The following is a 14,779-nucleotide window of genomic DNA, read 5'->3' as shown; positions in this document are numbered from 1 at the left end:
AAGTTTTTCGTGTATTTTTTAATAAGTGGAGAAAAATTAAGAATGAAATGATTTTTATAAATTTAATTTAGTCTATTTTTATTAAAGGACTTCATTATGTATTTATAATTAGTTTTCATCAATTTATTTACGTTTTTAAAGATTTTCTTCTCTTATTTATTAAATTTGAGTTTTTTAATCTATTTTTAAATATATATAAAAATATAAAAATAAATATATAAAAATATATTATATTAATTTTTATATATAATATAAATAATATATTTTTAAATTTCTATTATAATTATATTTTTAATTTATACATTTATCATAAATTTTTTTTATATTGAAATACTTATATTTATATATATATTTAAGTACACTATTTATATAATTAAGTATTTTTCTGATTTTTTATTTTTTTTTTAAATTATATTTTAAATATGTTTGGGACATTATTTTATATATATATATATACATATATATATATATATATATATATATATATATATATATATATATATAATTTTTTAATTTTTTTTTTAAAATATTACTTATTATTTGTTAAGAAATATCAATTTATTATTTTTTTAATAATTCATTTTTTTAAATTAAATCTTAATTTTCTTTTTTAAAATTAATTAAATTTTACTTAATTTAATCTTATTTTTATTATAAATCTTATAATTCTTCTTTTTATTATTTTATATTTTTATCTAAAATAATTTTTCGGCTTTTTATAAAGGCTTTTCTTTCTTCAGATGTTTAATATTTTTCCCTTTAAATATATTATTCAAGTTTTAGTTATTTTTCACTAATTTCTTTCTGAATTTCTTAAATTTTTTCAATATTTTTTTCAAGTATTTTTTCTTTGTTTTTTTTTCGAGTTAAATTTTTTCTAGTTTTTTTTCGAAATTTTTTAAACTTTTTTCATTTTCTTCTTTTTCGTTTAAAATTTCCTAAATTTTCCCCTTTAAAATATTTACCTTTTCTTTTTCCAAAAAAAGCCTATTTTAAATTTCTTCTTCTTTTTTTATAATTTCCTTTTCGTTTTCATTTAAAAGTTCCAAATTTCCATTTTTTTCGCTTTATTTTTCTTAAATTTTCTCGATTAAATTTTTCTCCTTTTCTAAATTTTCAGAAATTTCCTTTATTTTTTTCCCAATTTAACCTTATTTTTCCTCATATTCTTCTACAATTTTCTAATAAAAAACATATTAAATACTTTCAACTTTCTTCTCGATTTCTAAATTTTATAAATAATTACTTTTCTCACTACTTAATTATTCAACCCTCTCTTCGATTTCCCCTAATAGCAATTCTATATTCCCTTTTTCCTTTTGTACTTTCTAGAATATTTCCTAAGCTTTATTTTCTTTATTTTTGTAAGATTTTACTCCAGAAACATCTTCTAAAAGTGAATAGATCTCCTTATCAGTCATATTACTAATTGATTAAATAGTGTTTTGGGGAACTATATTATATGGGTTTTATCTTTATATGCCTAAACACTCTAAAACATTATTAAATTAGCTTAAGTTTATAATCCGGTCGTCAAGTTTATAAATATTTTCTTTTTCTTCTAATATACGATTTATTAATATCGAATTATCCTTAATAGGTATACGTTTTTCTCTTTCTTTTGTAACATTACTTAATTTTACTTCTACTCTTGGGTCTCCTTCTTTATAATTCTTTTAAACATTGAAAAATATATAAATATATATAATTTATATGTATATATGATGTATATATGTAAATAAATATAAATATATATATATATATATATATATATATATATATATATATATATATATATATATATATATATCTTTTAATAATCTTTAACGATCTTCTTTTTTTATTTCATCAGAAAAAATAAAGATTAATGCTTTTTTTATTAAATATTTAATAATTATATATATATTACATATTTTTAATTAATTACCTTATAATAAATTAGATTTTCCTGAACCATTTTAGCCATATATTATATTCATTTTAGAATGGAAATTATCAATTATTGCATTAGAATAGCTTTTAAATTTTTATATATGAATTTTCTCTATACTCATTTTTTTTATTATTTTTTATTATTATATATTATTGATTAATTTTAAAACCTAAATAAATATTTCAAAATTTAAAAATTAGCAAAAAAATATTATTTTAATAAATATTTATATATATTGGTATAAATACATATATTTATATAAAAAATATATTAATATAAATATTTATAATTATATATATTTATATACATATATAATATATTATTTTTGCTAATATTTTTTTATTATATTATTTTTTATATTTTTTAAAATATATATCTTTGTTGAAAATATTAATTCATCTTTATTTATTAATTTTTACTTTAAATAATCTTCATATAAAATAAGTATTAACTTTTTTTAAAAAAATCTATAAATAAATATGAGTTTATTTAATAATGCATAAACCCCTTCAATTTTTAATAATGCTTAATCTGCAACAACTAATTTATTTGGTTAACCTTAAACATAATAATAACCTTCCGCTTCCATATTTTAAAATTAACCTAAATAAACAGTTCCTGCCTTTGGTTAATAAACAACTACAACAATTCCTGCAGGAGGTTTATTCAATAATTAATAAACAAATCCGCCAGCAGGTGGTATTTTTAATAATCAATAAGCTAACCCTGCTCCAACATAAACAAATCCTATAGGTGGTTTATTCAATTAACCATAAAAATAAGTTTAAACAAATCCCATATAGCCTTAATAATCATAACTTTAATAGTAAACATAATAATAATAGACTTAATAATAATAATAATAACCTTAATAATAATAATAGCCTTAGTAATAATAATAATAATAAGGTATTTATATTTAAAAATTAATTCTATATTTATATAAAATAAGGTTAAAAACTTCCAAATCAATATAATAAAGAAAATGTAATTGGTAAATATATATATATATATATATATATATATATATATATATATATATATATATATATATATATATATATATATAAAATGAATAAATAAAAAAAAGAAAATGAGAAGTTAAATCTTTTATTATAAAGATGGAAAGCTGATTTAAATAAATAATCTTAAGATTTTAATAATATTTTATAAGACGTTGATAAAAGTATGTAAGAGATTGAAAATAGTTTTATTTATGTAAAATAAAATAAATATTATAAATATAAATATATATATATAAATATATATATATATATATATATATATATATATATATATATATACATATATATGTATATATTTTTAGTATGAAAGTATATCTTAAATTAGTAATGATGTAAGTTAATAATTTAGCACAGCATAAACAGAAATATATAATATCTAATAATTCTAAGTAATTATACATATTTTTTTTATTATTTTATTTGTATATAAATTAAAGGTTTAAATAGATTAAAATTTAGACAGTTTAAGAAAATTTTTGGTTGATTTATTATTAAAATAAGGAGATAATATTTAAAATGTATTTGATAATCCTATCTGTGAAAAAATATAGAATATAGACTGCGGTTTATAAGAAATAGAATTGAATATAAATTAAATTATTAGTGAATTAAATCCAATTAATTAAAGAAATTAAAAAAATGATAAAAAAATAATTGATTCATTAAATTCATATTATTCAATTTTAGAAAAGTTAGAATCTGATAGTGTATTATTTTTAAAAAAATATTAAATAAATAATTTTTTTTTTTAAAAAAAAAAAAGAATAACTTAAGACATAAAATGAACTCTATTATGCAAAATTCTTATAATTATAGTAATAATATTTTTTGAAAAAAAAAAGAAAAAAGTTATCTAAAAATTATTTTTAAAAAAATTAAGAAAATCAAAATCCAGAAATTTCTTTAAAATATATATATATAAATATATATATATTGATATATAAAAATATATATATATATATATAAATATATATATTTAAAGTTAATTATATAATTACATATATTAGTATATACAAAATTTATAAAAAACATATCTTAAAATTAATATAAATAATGAGCGCATTAATATTTTCAGGAGGTGCCTTAGCTTTAACAGGTACTATAATAAGTAATCTTTTTTTTACAGTTGATGCTGGTGAGAGAGCCATATTATTCGACAGAGCTTTCGGAGGAATACGAGAGAAGATTTATGGTGAAGGTATGCATTTTTACATTCCAATGTTTTAGAAACCTATAACATTTACAATTCGTTTATAACCAAAAACAATAGCTTCTTAGACAGGAACTAAAGATTTACAGACAGTAGATATTGCATTGAGAATATTATATAGACCAGTAGAGAATTAATTACCAAATATATATTTGAAATTAGGTCTTAACTATGATGAGAGAATATTACCTTCAGTTGGAAAGGAAACATTAAAAAGTGTAATTGCATAATATGACGCAGATTAAATTTTATAAAGCAGAGAAAGAATTTCGTAAGAAATAAGATAATAAATGATCTTAAGTGCTTAAGAATTCAATATTTTATTAGATGATGTGTCTTTTATCCATCTTGGTTTTATGAAAGACTATGCCTATGCAATTGAATAAAAATAAGTCGCCTAATAAAATGTTGAAAAATAAAGATATATTGTATAGAGGGATGAGGAAGATAAATTAGCTTAAATTATTAGATCAGAAGGAGAAGCTGAGGCTGCATAATTAATTAATTAAGCTGTTAAAAAATTCGGTGGAGGTATTTTTATATTTTAATTGATTAAATTTATATATAAATATATATATATAGCTTAGATTGAAATTAAAAGATTAGAAGCAGCCAAATAAATTGCTGAAACTCTATCCAAAAGTTAAAATATTACTTTTGTACCTAGTGGAAGTGAAGGTAAAGGATAAAATCTTTTATTAAATATGAGAGTTTGATAAATATAAATATAAAAAGAAAATATTTATTATTATTAATTTTTTTGTTTTTATTTTATTAAAAAAAAAGTATAATAAATAAAATAAAAATAAAAAAAGATATAATTATAATAATTTAAAAAAAAAAAATTAAAATAATATAATAATTGTTTTTATATATATATTTATATATATAAATATATATATATATATAAATTAATATATATATAAATTAATAATTATTTTTTATTTTAATATTTTTAATAAATTATTAAATAATATAATTTTATTTATTTTTAAGACCTATCTTTAAACTCCTAAAGAACACATACAAAAAATTTTTTTATCAAGAAGAATTTAATTATTTATATGAATTTTTCATATTAATCTTAAATCTATTTAAAATTTTTAAATATAACTAAAATCAATATATGTATAATTATTTTTTGTCATAAATATGTTTGTGAGTATATTTTTAATTTTTTACATACTCATAAGAAATTACTTATTATATAGGTTTTAATAAAAATATTTATTGTATTAATATTATAAATTTATGCATATATATATCTTAGAAATACTTATCTTGAATTAAAATATTATTAATAATTAAAAATTTCAATTGAATAGTAAAAAATTGTAATATAACGAATTAAAAAATATTCTCTTTTATAATTAAAAAGCAGTTTTTTTTATATTAATTTAAATAAAAAAATATTTTTAATTTTAAAATATTAATAAAAACTCAAAATTTATAAAATAATAAAAAAAAAAAAATGTAAAAATATTTAATTAATAAAAAAGTTAAATAATTAATACTAATAATTAAATTAAAAAAAATATATAAAGGTAAATACATAATTTTATTAAAAAAAATTTCATTATATAAATATAAGAATTATTTATATAAAAATAAAGAAAAATACAATTTAATTATAAAAAAATAAAAATTTATAATAAAATAAATCAAAAAAAATTAATTTTTATAAAAAAAATATAAATATTAAAAATAAAAGAAATAAATTATTATTACAAAAAATGAAAAAATTATCATTTTTAAAAAATAATGAAAAAAAATAAAAATCTTTTAAAAAAATTACGAAAATTAAAAATTTTAAATAAAGAAAATGAATTATATAACTATATTTAGATTAATAATATAATAAATATTTATTTATTTTTAAAAAATAAAAATAATTTTGTTATGATTTGAATAAAAAGATGAAGATTTTTTCTCTAGAAAAAAATTTAATTAATATATTATTATTAAAAAAAAAATTAATTAAAATAAGTAAAAATTATATTAAAATAATTTTAAAAAATAATAGAAAACTGAAGATTTTATTTATTAAAAATAAATATATTTAATTTTAGTATAGAAACAAAAAATGAAAAATTTATTAAAGAAAAAATAAAATTTGCAAAGAATAATAAAATAGAAATAATAAAAATATATGTAAATATTATAATAATCTTATAGACATATCAGAATAAAAAAATGAATTAAAACAATAATAAAAAAATATTATGGAATATATATGTATATAAATATATATAAGAAATATATATAAAAGAAAAATGTATATATAAATATATATATATATATATATTATATATATATATATATATTTATATATATTAATATTTGAATTAAAAATAAAAATATTTAATATTATTATTTTTTGTTTATATTTAATTATTATTTGAAACGCTTTTTTATATTTATTTATTGAATTTTAAAAAATAAATAAATATATATTTTATTAAAATATTTATATATATAAATAAAACTACATATATTTATAAATCAATTTACAGATATATCAAAAAAAATATGAAACAAAATAATTTTTATGAAAAATCTTCTTTATTAAAACAGGAAATTTTAAATTTTACTAAAAATTTAGAATAAAATAATAATTTTTCATTAATTTAATAGGAAAATAATCTTTTATTATAATAATTGCAATCCTAAAGTAGTCAATTAAATTCTTTTAAATTTTAAAAATAGCATATTAATAACCAAAATAAGAGTGAACTTTACGAAAAAAACCTTTCATTGAATAATCATCATCATTTAATGTAACATGTAGGTGATATTTTGCAAGATGTAGTATAGAAGTAACAAAATTAGGGTAATAAGAAGTAAGAAATCGAAAAAAACATTTAAGAATTAAAAGAAAAGAACAAAGTATTAGTCGAAAGAATAAATGAATGTCGTTTAGAAGAGAAAAAAAAGGTTAAAAAAGAATAAAAGTTCACAAATTTAAAAATATAAGAAATAAAACTTCCAGACAATAAAAAATTGGGAATTTTTATATCTCCCGAAGAATAAAAGAATGAAATCGAGATTTTAATTCCTCGAAAAGAAGACGAATATACAAAAAATATATTAAAAACAATGACTCATTTAGAAAATAAAGTGGTATAATTAGAACCTGAAAACGAGAACTTAAAATAAAAATGTGAAAATGAAAAAAGGGAAAAAGAAAATCTAGAAAATATGGTAAAAGTACTCGAAAATGACTTAAGACTAGCAGGAGATAATATTGTAAATTTAATGAGATAAGTTGAAAAATTTAAGACTTTATATGAATTATTAGATGATAAGTATTCTTTTTTACTTAAAAAAAAACCAAAAACTGTATTTATTAAAAAATCTAAAACTACATAAAAATTTGTTGAAAAAAAGTATATAAAATTTGTATATATTTATATATATATAGATAAATATATATATATATATATATATATATTATTTATTATATTTTTTTTTTATCTAAGAGTTGAAGTAATTAAGCATTTAGTTGATTAGAAAATTGTTTTTAAAGTTATTTTTTTTTAAAAAAAATAAATAAATTAAATAAAATATTAAAAATAGGAAAACAATAAAATTTAAATTTTAAAAAGTCCACCTGAAATTATTAATAAATTACATGTTATACCTTATGAAAAATAAACTATTAAAAATGTTGATAGGCCTGTTTATATTCCTTAGTAATAAATCGTGGAAGTAAAAGTACCATAAATTGTGGAAAAAGAAATTTTTGTAGATCGACCTGTGTAAACTATAGTTGAAGTACCGAAATATATAGAAACATTTATCGATAGACCTGTATATATAGACAGAATAGTCGAAAAAGTAGTAGAAATTCCATAATATATTGAAAAATTAATAGAAATTCCAGTATATTAAGATCGTATAATAGATAAAATAATCGAAATACCAAAGTATATCGAGAAGATAATTGAAAAGCCTATTATTTAAGAAAAAATAAAAGAAAAAATAGTAAAATAACCTCAATATATTGAAAAAATAATACATGTTCCATAAATATAAGAAAAAATAGTAGAAATACCCTATATAAATGAATAGCATTTTTATCATTAATACAATTTACAATATATATAAAATTTATAAAGGGAAAACATGGAATTAAAGTAAAAACTTTATGGGAATATAAAATAAGATTCAATTTCTACATAGGGATATTCTTAATAAATATATTAATGAATATAAATATATATATATATATATATATTATATATTTTCATTAATATATAATAATTTTATTATTTAATAAAATTTTTTGTTATCTCTTACAAAAAAATAATATTATTATTATATCAAAATATTTTTTTTTTTTTTATATTTTATAAAATTTCATTTATATAAATTTATTATCATTTTCCATTTTAAAATATTTATATTTTTAATTTAGTGAATTTATATTAATTTTTTTGTTTTATTTTCTTAATAAATTTTATATTTTTTTTATTAAAAATTGTTAATAAATATATATTAATATTTTTTTATTTATATTATTTTATTTATTATATCGGAAAAATATATTATTTATAAAAAACATTATAAATTTTTAAAAAATCTTTTAATTATTTTATCTAATTCAATTTATTTTTCATTCATAATTGTCAATATTTTTTTATGATTTTTAATATTTAAAAACTTTATATTAATTATCTTAAAATTCTTTTTATCTTTTTTTTTTTAATCCATTTTTATACAAAATTGCGGATTGCTATTTATAAAAATAAATATTAATAGAAAGATTTATTGATTTATATAAATAAATATATACATATAAATATATATATATATGTATTTTTTTTTATTTTTACATGTTTTGAATATTTATAATTTTTTTAATATATAGTCGAAGGTCTATTTTATATATCAAAATTATTTATTATAGAAGGATTTTTCCAAAACTAACTGCATTTCTATTTATCTGTTTTATGAATTTATTAAACATTTAGTTCTATCTATTATTACCTGCATTGTTTTAATAATTTCTTTAGTTTTTAATAAATTAAACTAAGCTTTGTTCATTTATTTTCTATTATATATTAATTTATTATTAATCTTCAATAGATGAACATGCGTTGCAAAGTATATTTCCCATAAAATAGAAATATATTAATTTTTAAATAAAAATTAAAAATTTATTTATATATATTTTTAAATAAAATTAATTAAATACATTATATTAAATATTTTATATTTAATTTTTAAAATTATTATTTTTTTTTTTTTCTTAAATTTTAAATTAATAAAGAAAACATTTTATTTGTATAATATACACTTGCTAAAATTCTTTTATTAAATTAACAAAATATTAAATATAGATTTTTTTAATTTTTTATTTTAATTATTTTTTTTTTATATATAATATAATTTACTCATTTATTTATATAAAAATTAATTTTGTATATATAATGTATATATGAAATAATTATATAGGTTTTTATGACATATATAATGTATATATTCAAATTTATAATAATTTATATAACTAGTTTTATATTAGTAATTATATTATTTCTATAAATATTAATTAACCTATTTTATTTATTTTAATATTTTATTAATATATAAAATATATATTTTTTTTTTTTTATAATTGTAATTGAGTAATGTTATATTATCATTTTCAATTATATATGTTATTTTTATATTTTATATTTTTATTATTTAGATTGATTTTTTGTATTATTACAAATAAATATATTTTTAATATTCCATTTTTTTATAATCAGAAAAATTTTATTTTTAAAAAAAAATCGAGAATTTTTTTTTTATTTTTAATTATCAAAATATTATTTTATTTACATAATAATAAAAATAAATTGTAAACATTGAATTAATAAAAATATTTAAATTTATTTTATATGTAATGAAATAAAGAGTATTTTAATAAAATAAAAATAAAAATCATATTTAATTTTTTTTTTTTTTTCTATTATTGAATTTAAAATATAATAACATTTATAAAATTTAAAAAATCATAAATGTCAAAAAATACTGATTTCTACGTAAAGGAATGTGAACTTAAATATTTAAATTATGAACATGTAGATGAAGCTGCTAACCTAATATATGATTCTTTCAAAAAATAAAATCCTTTATGGTAATCAATAGAATCGACTAAAGAAGAAGTAGTACCAATAATAAAGTATAGAATATATCCTTCTATAAAAACAATGACTTCAGTTGTTTTAATACATAAAAACAAAATAATAGGGACTAATATAAATGTAGATTTCGTAGATTATTAGGAATAATATAAAGCTAATATTAAATTGCCTAAAATATTCTAAGACACAGTTTGTTATCATATTTAAATGATGGAAGGGATAATCAATTAAAAATTTGAAAGAGGAAAAGTTCTTTTTGCTCATTATTCAGCTATTGATTCTTAATTTACTGCCTAAAATATTTATAGTTAAATGGTTATTGAGGCTTACGGAAGATTTATTATTTAGGGATATACATTTATGTATGGAGTATAAACACACCCTGTCACAAGAAGACATGGGAATGTTTCACCTAATTTTAAGTTGATTAAATAAATAAAATTTGATGATAAGAATAGTCCTTTATATGGAAATTAAATGGATTTCGGCTTATGGTCTATATATCCTGAATATTTAAAATTATGATTGATATTTTAAAAATAATTTTAATATTATAAAATAACAAAAAAAATATGTAATTTTTTATAAATTTAAATATTGATTATATATTTTTTTTATTTTAAATTTACATATATATTTTCATATTTAATTTTAAAAATTATTTTTTTTTTTCCTTCAAATATTTTTCTTTAATGAGTTTTTTTAAATTTCTTATAAACCGCAAAAATAAGCCGAAAATAAAATTAAAAGAAAAGTTCCTCCTCCTATAAAAACAACAAATTTAACCTTTTTTTGTGTTTTGTTTCATTGTTTATAAAAAAATAAATAAATAAATAAATAAAAAATACAGGTCCCCCAAAAAAAAGATAATGCTTTCACATAAAGCTTCGAACATTTCACCAATACTTAAATTTTCATCAGTAAAAAGTTCTTAATTAACTTGGATTTATTCCCCATATGCATTTAGATATTCACCATTTAAAAATTTATGAAGATTCTCTATATTTCTTTCTTAATTAAAAACATAGACCATATTCTAATTTGAAAATAATAAAATGCTTGTTTAGCCACTATAAGGCATTTAATTACATATTCTTCGGTTTTATGTACATTCTACTGTGAAAAATATTAAGTTATTTTCATTTTTATGTGTATTTATGTAATCTTCAATAAAATTTGATTGCTCTTTTGTCCATGGGAAATAAAAAAACCTAAACTGAGGTTTTATATTTTGTTTGTGCCGATTTTTGTTGTTTAAGTGAAGTTTTAATAAGAAAGATTAAGTAAATTTTGACAGTTTGATGAATATAAAAAATAAATTAAAGAAATAATTGTTTTTAACATTTTTTTTTTTTGATAATCTTTTTATATTATTTAATATGATTTTTATAATTTTATCCTGTATTTGTTTTTGTTTTTGTTTTTGTTTTTTTTTTTATATAAGAAATGAAATAAGTCAGTTTTTTTTTATATTTTTTTATTTATTTTTTTTTTAAAAAAAAAAAAAAAAATTGAAAATTTAATTTTTTAGTTGATTTTAAAAAATAACCTCCAAAAAACAAAAAATTAAAAAAAGAAAAAAAAGAAAAAATAAAATTATATTAATTTAAAATATAAAAAAATAAAAAAAAAAAAATATTAAAATAAAATAAAAAAAAAAAAAATGAGTACCAAATAATAAAACTTCGGTTAAATTTAATTAATATATGGTCCTATGTTTAGTGGAAAAACTTCCGAACTTCTTAGAATAGTAAAAAGATACTCTTATGCTAAAAAAAAATGTCTTGTAGTTAATTATATAAAAGATAATCGTTATACAGAAAGTACTTCTATATGTACACACGATAAGTAATTTTATATATGAAAAAAAAAATATATATATATATATATTTAAAAATATTTATTTAGAATAACTTTAGATAATAATAATTCCTATATATAAACATAAAAATGTTTAAAATTACAAGAAATAATGGAGAAATATGAAATGTTTGACGTAATAGCTATAGATGAAGGCTAATTTTTCTAAGATGTAATAAAATAATTTATTTCATTTATTTATTTACTTATAATTATTTTAATATAAACAATATAGATTGATGAAAAATGCGACTTTTTTGCAAATAATGGAAAAATAGTCTTAGTAGCAGCTTTAGATGCAACTTTTTAAAGAAAAGTTTTTTTTTTTATTATATATATATATATTTTTAATATAAATAAAGCCTTTTAATAATATTTTAAATTTGGTTTGTATATCTGAATCTGTAACTAAATTAACTGCTGTTTGTGTTTCTTGTGGAGGTAATGCTTCTTTTACAAAAAGAAAAATTAAATGCGATTAAATTGAACTTATTGGAAGTAGTGAAATATATGAACCTGTCTGTAGAACTTGCTTTTATAATAATGAATATGATGGTAATACTTAAGAGTAAATATATTTGTATTTTTATTATTTTAATACTTTTTTATAGTTCTTTAAATAGTGCTGAATCTAATAAAAGTAAAAAAATTTAGGAAGTAATAGCTCTATTGATAATTCTTTAGATTAATAAAAAGAAAATGTTTTATAAAAATTTTGTAATTTTTTTAAATTAATTATAGATAAACTATTATTGTTTTTTTTTTTTGTTATTTAGAAAAAAATAAAAATATATTATTAAATTTTTCTAAATAATTGTGATATGTATATAAATATATATATATATAAATAAATAAATATATAAATATAAATAATAAATTAAATAATGTTTTTTTTATTTTTTAATTATTAAATAAATAAAAACATTATTAATATATATTTAAAAATAAAAAATATTAAAAGATTTTAAAAATAATAATATATTATTTTTAAATTAAAAAAAAATTGTTCCATTTAAAATAAATTATTTGAAAAATTAAAAATAACAAAAAATATATATAATAAATTTACAAATAAAAATTAAAATAAAAAATAAAATAAAATAAAATAAAATAAAATAAAATTAAAATTTATTAATAAATTAATATATACATATTTATTAATTTTACAATTCTTTTTAATTTATAATATTTTACAATAGAGATCACATAATTTATATTTTAATATATATAAATAAAATAATTATTCATAAATAAATAAATTTCCTAAATTTTAAAATGAATTTAAATATTTATTAATATAATTATTAATATTCTAAAAAAATATCTAAAATAATATATTTTTAAAATAAATATCTTTAATTAATTTTCTAAAATAAATTTTATAATATCCTTATTTTTCTAATTAAATAATAATTAAAAAAAAATATTTATTAAATAAATTAATAATACTTAAATTTGATTAAAATTTAATCCTAATTTTAACAAAAAAAAAAAATTTACAAAAAATAAAATTTATAATATTTATATAAAAAAAGAAACTATTGCAAAACTAATAATTTTTGCTTTTAGAATATCTCTTGATTAATGTTAAAATAATATTAGTTTCTAATATAGAAATTAACTTATTTTTAATTATATTATTATACTAAATTATTAATTTATATTATTAATAAATGTTATTTATAATATAAATAATTAAATATTAATTCTAAGATTGATTATTAATCTTAATTTCTAAATATTTATTTTAGTTTTAAATAGAATTATACAATTTTTATTGAATTTATACACATACACATATTAAATATTTAATCATTTTTAATTTTTAATTTACAATTTTAGTATAAATTAATTATTCAAATAAATGTATAAAATTTAGTCAAGTGATTCATTCAAGAAATAAAAATTTTAATTAAGATATATATTAATATAAAGATTATAATTATTAAACTAATTATTTATTATATATTTATTACGAATATATAATAATAAATATATCTTTAAGTTATATATAAAAATAAATAATTTATAATATAATGTACTATTTAATAATTTTTTAGATAATATAAAAAATGATTTTTTTATAATAATAAATATCTATATTCTTTTATTTTCATAATCTTTTTTTACCTACAAAAATCCTTTTCTTGTATAAATAGTTTATAATAGAAATATAATATAAGTTAAATAATATTTAAAAACTTCATTATATATATATATATATATTGATAAAAGTATAAAATTTTAGAATACAAAAAAACAATTAATATTAACGTTATAAAAATTAATAAATAGACATTAATTTTATTAATCTTAAAATATAAAGAAATAACTATTTTTAAAATAAAAACATATGAAAAAACATGAATAGTCTTTTTTTTAAAAAAAATATTATAATGAAATATATATTAATAATTTAAATATGATATCTTATTTTAATATTAAATAAAACATATAAATATATTAATTTCATGTTTCTTTAATATATTCACTTTCAATATTAGCTTAATTTTTTAAATAAGTAAAAGAGGATTTATTTTTGTGCGATTTAATATATTAGATATATATTTTTGTGTTTTTATTATTGTTAGTATTTAATTGTTTCTTTTTAAGTATTTAA

The 14,779-nt window shown here is 14.4% G+C and overlaps 3 protein-coding genes across 3 annotated transcripts, besides 51 other annotated features; all 3 read left to right on the top strand. All coding sequences in view use genetic code 6, as the record gives it.

The window, feature by feature from the left end:
- Positions 1 to 195: 195 nt before the first annotated feature.
- Positions 196 to 226: a microsatellite.
- A 214-nt stretch (positions 227 to 440) lies between these two features.
- Positions 441 to 504: a microsatellite.
- Positions 505 to 818: 314 nt separating this feature from the next.
- Positions 819 to 848: a microsatellite.
- An 842-nt stretch (positions 849 to 1,690) lies between these two features.
- Positions 1,691 to 1,810: a microsatellite.
- Positions 1,811 to 2,732: 922 nt separating this feature from the next.
- Positions 2,733 to 2,792: a microsatellite.
- Positions 2,766 to 2,835: a microsatellite.
- Positions 2,766 to 2,837: a microsatellite.
- Positions 2,766 to 2,841: a microsatellite.
- A 40-nt stretch (positions 2,842 to 2,881) lies between these two features.
- IMG5_025400 (hypothetical protein) lies at positions 2,882 to 3,790 on the top strand (the record flags this gene model as incomplete). Its single annotated transcript, XM_004039315.1, has 5 exons — positions 2,882 to 2,927; positions 3,024 to 3,151; positions 3,261 to 3,347; positions 3,396 to 3,665; positions 3,722 to 3,790. Coding segments are annotated over 5 exons (600 nt in total), but the record flags the coding sequence as incomplete, so codon positions are not given.
- Positions 2,932 to 3,002: a microsatellite.
- Positions 3,157 to 3,235: a microsatellite.
- Positions 3,162 to 3,251: a microsatellite.
- Positions 3,166 to 3,254: a microsatellite.
- Positions 3,791 to 3,866: 76 nt separating the features above from the next.
- Positions 3,867 to 3,934: a microsatellite.
- Positions 3,935 to 4,011: 77 nt separating this feature from the next.
- On the top strand, positions 4,012 to 4,884 carry IMG5_025390 (prohibitin, putative; the record flags this gene model as incomplete). Its single annotated transcript, XM_004039314.1, has 2 exons — positions 4,012 to 4,699; positions 4,751 to 4,884. The coding sequence occupies 2 exons, from the start codon at positions 4,012 to 4,014 to the stop codon at positions 4,882 to 4,884; spliced, it is 822 nt and encodes a 273-aa protein (XP_004039362.1).
- Positions 4,885 to 4,944: 60 nt separating this feature from the next.
- Positions 4,945 to 5,012: a microsatellite.
- Positions 4,945 to 5,013: a microsatellite.
- Positions 5,014 to 5,037: 24 nt separating this feature from the next.
- Positions 5,038 to 5,093: a microsatellite.
- Positions 5,038 to 5,101: a microsatellite.
- Positions 5,102 to 5,781: 680 nt separating this feature from the next.
- Positions 5,782 to 5,836: a microsatellite.
- Positions 5,790 to 5,836: a microsatellite.
- A 28-nt stretch (positions 5,837 to 5,864) lies between these two features.
- Positions 5,865 to 5,914: a microsatellite.
- Positions 5,886 to 5,938: a microsatellite.
- A 198-nt stretch (positions 5,939 to 6,136) lies between these two features.
- Positions 6,137 to 6,175: a microsatellite.
- Positions 6,176 to 6,395: 220 nt separating this feature from the next.
- Positions 6,396 to 6,502: a microsatellite.
- Positions 6,412 to 6,464: a microsatellite.
- A 134-nt stretch (positions 6,503 to 6,636) lies between the features above and the next one.
- Positions 6,637 to 6,685: a microsatellite.
- Positions 6,686 to 7,568: 883 nt separating this feature from the next.
- Positions 7,569 to 7,631: a microsatellite.
- Positions 7,632 to 8,377: 746 nt separating this feature from the next.
- Positions 8,378 to 8,412: a microsatellite.
- Positions 8,400 to 8,439: a microsatellite.
- Positions 8,440 to 8,600: 161 nt separating this feature from the next.
- Positions 8,601 to 8,650: a microsatellite.
- A 13-nt stretch (positions 8,651 to 8,663) lies between these two features.
- Positions 8,664 to 8,698: a microsatellite.
- Positions 8,670 to 8,703: a microsatellite.
- A 241-nt stretch (positions 8,704 to 8,944) lies between these two features.
- Positions 8,945 to 8,982: a microsatellite.
- Positions 8,946 to 8,980: a microsatellite.
- A 529-nt stretch (positions 8,983 to 9,511) lies between the features above and the next one.
- Positions 9,512 to 9,545: a microsatellite.
- Positions 9,546 to 11,112: 1,567 nt separating this feature from the next.
- Positions 11,113 to 11,146: a microsatellite.
- A 557-nt stretch (positions 11,147 to 11,703) lies between these two features.
- Positions 11,704 to 11,736: a microsatellite.
- A 23-nt stretch (positions 11,737 to 11,759) lies between these two features.
- Positions 11,760 to 11,793: a microsatellite.
- Positions 11,760 to 11,794: a microsatellite.
- A 58-nt stretch (positions 11,795 to 11,852) lies between these two features.
- Positions 11,853 to 11,964: a microsatellite.
- Positions 11,908 to 11,960: a microsatellite.
- Positions 11,919 to 11,982: a microsatellite.
- IMG5_025380 (thymidine kinase, putative) lies at positions 11,963 to 12,727 on the top strand (the record flags this gene model as incomplete). Its single annotated transcript, XM_004039313.1, has 4 exons — positions 11,963 to 12,147; positions 12,208 to 12,331; positions 12,395 to 12,475; positions 12,522 to 12,727. Coding segments are annotated over 4 exons (596 nt in total), but the record flags the coding sequence as incomplete, so codon positions are not given.
- A 251-nt stretch (positions 12,728 to 12,978) lies between these two features.
- Positions 12,979 to 13,027: a microsatellite.
- Positions 12,984 to 13,027: a microsatellite.
- Positions 12,987 to 13,044: a microsatellite.
- Positions 13,045 to 13,072: 28 nt separating this feature from the next.
- Positions 13,073 to 13,143: a microsatellite.
- Positions 13,144 to 13,246: 103 nt separating this feature from the next.
- Positions 13,247 to 13,287: a microsatellite.
- A 175-nt stretch (positions 13,288 to 13,462) lies between these two features.
- Positions 13,463 to 13,537: a microsatellite.
- Positions 13,485 to 13,518: a microsatellite.
- Positions 13,538 to 13,644: 107 nt separating the features above from the next.
- Positions 13,645 to 13,674: a microsatellite.
- A 108-nt stretch (positions 13,675 to 13,782) lies between these two features.
- Positions 13,783 to 13,830: a microsatellite.
- A 292-nt stretch (positions 13,831 to 14,122) lies between these two features.
- Positions 14,123 to 14,189: a microsatellite.
- Positions 14,190 to 14,779: the final 590 nt, after the last annotated feature.

The sequence above is a fragment of the Ichthyophthirius multifiliis genome (assembly GCF_000220395.1).
Source record: "Ichthyophthirius multifiliis unplaced genomic scaffold scaff_1120509249700, whole genome shotgun sequence".
NCBI lineage: Eukaryota > Ciliophora > Oligohymenophorea > Hymenostomatida > Ichthyophthirius > Ichthyophthirius multifiliis.
The sequence above is the reverse complement of the archived record's forward strand: the minus strand, read 5'-3'. Positions and strand labels throughout refer to the sequence as shown.